The sequence below is a fragment of the Dromiciops gliroides genome, chromosome 2 (genome assembly GCF_019393635.1).
Source record: "Dromiciops gliroides isolate mDroGli1 chromosome 2, mDroGli1.pri, whole genome shotgun sequence".
NCBI lineage: Eukaryota > Metazoa > Chordata > Mammalia > Microbiotheria > Microbiotheriidae > Dromiciops > Dromiciops gliroides.
Window position 1 is genome coordinate 416,193,368 of NC_057862.1, and position 2,288 is coordinate 416,195,655.

General features: G+C 42.4%; 1 protein-coding gene across 2 annotated transcripts; it reads left to right on the top strand.

The window, feature by feature from the left end:
• Window positions 1–1,371: 1,371 nt before the first annotated feature.
• On the top strand, window positions 1,372–2,053 carry LOC122742085 (nucleoside diphosphate kinase B-like). 2 transcript variants are annotated; one of them, XM_043986095.1, is made up of 2 exons: window positions 1,372–1,599; window positions 1,713–1,777. In XM_043986095.1, exons 1-2 carry the CDS (start codon window positions 1,372–1,374, stop codon window positions 1,731–1,733), a joined length of 249 nt encoding a protein of 82 aa, XP_043842030.1. In that variant the 3' UTR covers window positions 1,734–1,777. The 2 variants fall into 2 exon arrangements, with proteins under 2 accessions (XP_043842030.1, XP_043842029.1); XM_043986094.1 differs by having other exon boundaries at window positions 1,372–2,053.
• Window positions 2,054–2,288: the final 235 nt, after the last annotated feature.

Genomic DNA, 2,288 nt, shown 5'->3' on the forward strand with positions numbered 1-2,288 from the left:
TTCCCACTTTTTACTTTAGGAGGGAGGGAGAGGGGGAAGGAGGGAGGAAGGGAGAGAGAGGAAGAAACAAAGGGGGGGGAGAGAGAGAGAGAGAGAGGGAAGAAGGGGAGAGGGAGAAAGGAAGGAGGGAGGGAAGGAAGGAAGGAAAGAAGGATACAGAGGAAGGAAGCTCATGGTGGTTGGACACAATTCTTAGAATAAGAGATGCAGTGACAGCTTTGTAAAAGGCCCTTGTACCTTCACTTGGCAGAAGCCAAACCAGCCCTGTGTCAGTGGAGTGAGTCAATGGGCTTTCTCTTTGAAGTCTTCTAGTGACCAGCAGATGTCACTCTTGTCCATTCTTCATTTGAATTTCAAAGCACACATTAGTCAACTAACAAAACTTTAGGCTCCTCAGCGAAGGATACAGGGTCTGAATTCACAGCCCCTATATATGAATACATAGCTTCACCAACTGACTTATATCTGCAGTCAGGTGGTACAATGGATAGAGTCAAGAGGACCCAAGTTCGAATTCTTATTCAGATAGTTATTAGCTGTGTAACCCCAGGCAAGTCACTTAATCTCTATTTAATTTTCTCTTCTGTAAATTGAGTATAATAATAGAATCTCTCTCCCAGGGTTGTTGTGAGGATCAAATGAAATAATATTTGTCAAGTACTTTGCAAACCTTAAAGTGCTTTGCAAATGTTAGCTATTATTATTATAATAACTATTATTAGTTATAAAATGATAAAATTCGAACTCAGTGGCCTCTAAGGACCTTTCCAATTCTAAATCTATGATCTTATGCCTGACTTCTTCAATACACATCTAACAACAGACACTTCTGTTTGTCTTCTGGAAGAAAACATCAGGGACTCTTTTATCACCATCAACGAAAGGGTTGTACAAATTATTGTCACTAGTTGCATGTAAGCAGGACCACAATAAGTTAATGACAAGAAGCCATTGCTACTGGCGTCTTTGTCAGTTTTGTCTATCACATGAGTTCTATAGATGACAAATACTACTGCGTTCCTGAGAACCAAGAAAGAAATAGAAATATACTAGAGAAACATATAAGTATTCATTGAAGTGATATTCATCATTATCACACCCCTAAAATACAAGCTACCCTGGTGTTTTTTTATTCCGGGAATGTTTAAAAAATTAGGAATGATGGACCCCTGGCCAGGGATGGAGTATGTCTAACAAGTACTGGCAAGAATGTATTTAGTTGGAGTCTAGCAAATAGAATCAAAAGTAACTTAAACTGGTTTCTCTGCTCTCGGCTTCAGAGTGAAGTGCAGACTCTTCGGGTCCAGTTGCCACCTCCGCCGCACCCACAGCTGCCTGCTTCTCCTGCTCCAGCCTAAGCTTCCCTGGACCATGGCCAACACCAAGCACACCTTCATTGCCATCAAGCCCGACGGCGTCCAGCGGGGCCTGGTCGGGGAAATAATCAAACGTTTCGAGCAGAAGGGATTCTGCCTTGTGGGCATGAAGTTCCTTAGGGCCTCAGAGGAATATCTGAAACAGCATTATGTTGACCTGAAGGACAGGCCATTTTTCCCTGGGCTTGTGAAATACATGAACTCAGGACCTGCTGTAGCCATGGTCTGGGAGGGCTTGAATGTGGTGAAGACAGGCAGAGTGATGCTGGGGGAGACTAACCCAGCTGATTCTAAGCCAGGAACCATTCGTGGGGACTTCTGCATTCAAGTTGGCAGGAACATCATTCATGGCAGTGATTCTGTAAAAAGTGCTGAGAAGGAGATCAGCCTGTGGTTTAAACCTGAAGAATTGGTTGACTATAAGTCTTGTGCCCATGACTGGGTCTATGAATAAGATTTAAAAAATGGATATTAACTGGACCCACCACTCTTAGTAGCTGTGGTATGCGTGTGCAAGTGTGTGTCTTCATCAGAGTATGAATATGTGTGTATGTCTGTGTGTATGTGTCTATCCCTGAATACATCTCATGCCAGGGGATTGAAAGGAATTGGAACCAGCATTTTCTAAAACAGTCTTGTAACCCTGTTCAATAAAGCCTTGGAAATAAAAAAAAAAAGTAACTTAAACTGAAAAGAAAGGAGGATAAAGGAAAATAAATTGTCTGTGTCTGGCCACCAAGCTTGATGTCCTATATAGTACTCCTTCCTACAATATCAGAAGAACGGTAGAGAAGGCCACAAATTCATGAGACAAGATCCAAGAAAGGAGAGGGTAATATAAACCGCAAGCCCAGATGTGTATACAAAAATGTACAGAATGTGGGTAACAAAGCCCCTCCTAACCTAGTCACC

Excerpts from the sequence above, each read along its gene's own strand:
- LOC122742085 (XM_043986094.1), top strand. The coding sequence starts at position 1,372 with ATGGCCAACACCAAGCACACCTTCATTGCCATCAAGCCCGACGGCGTC.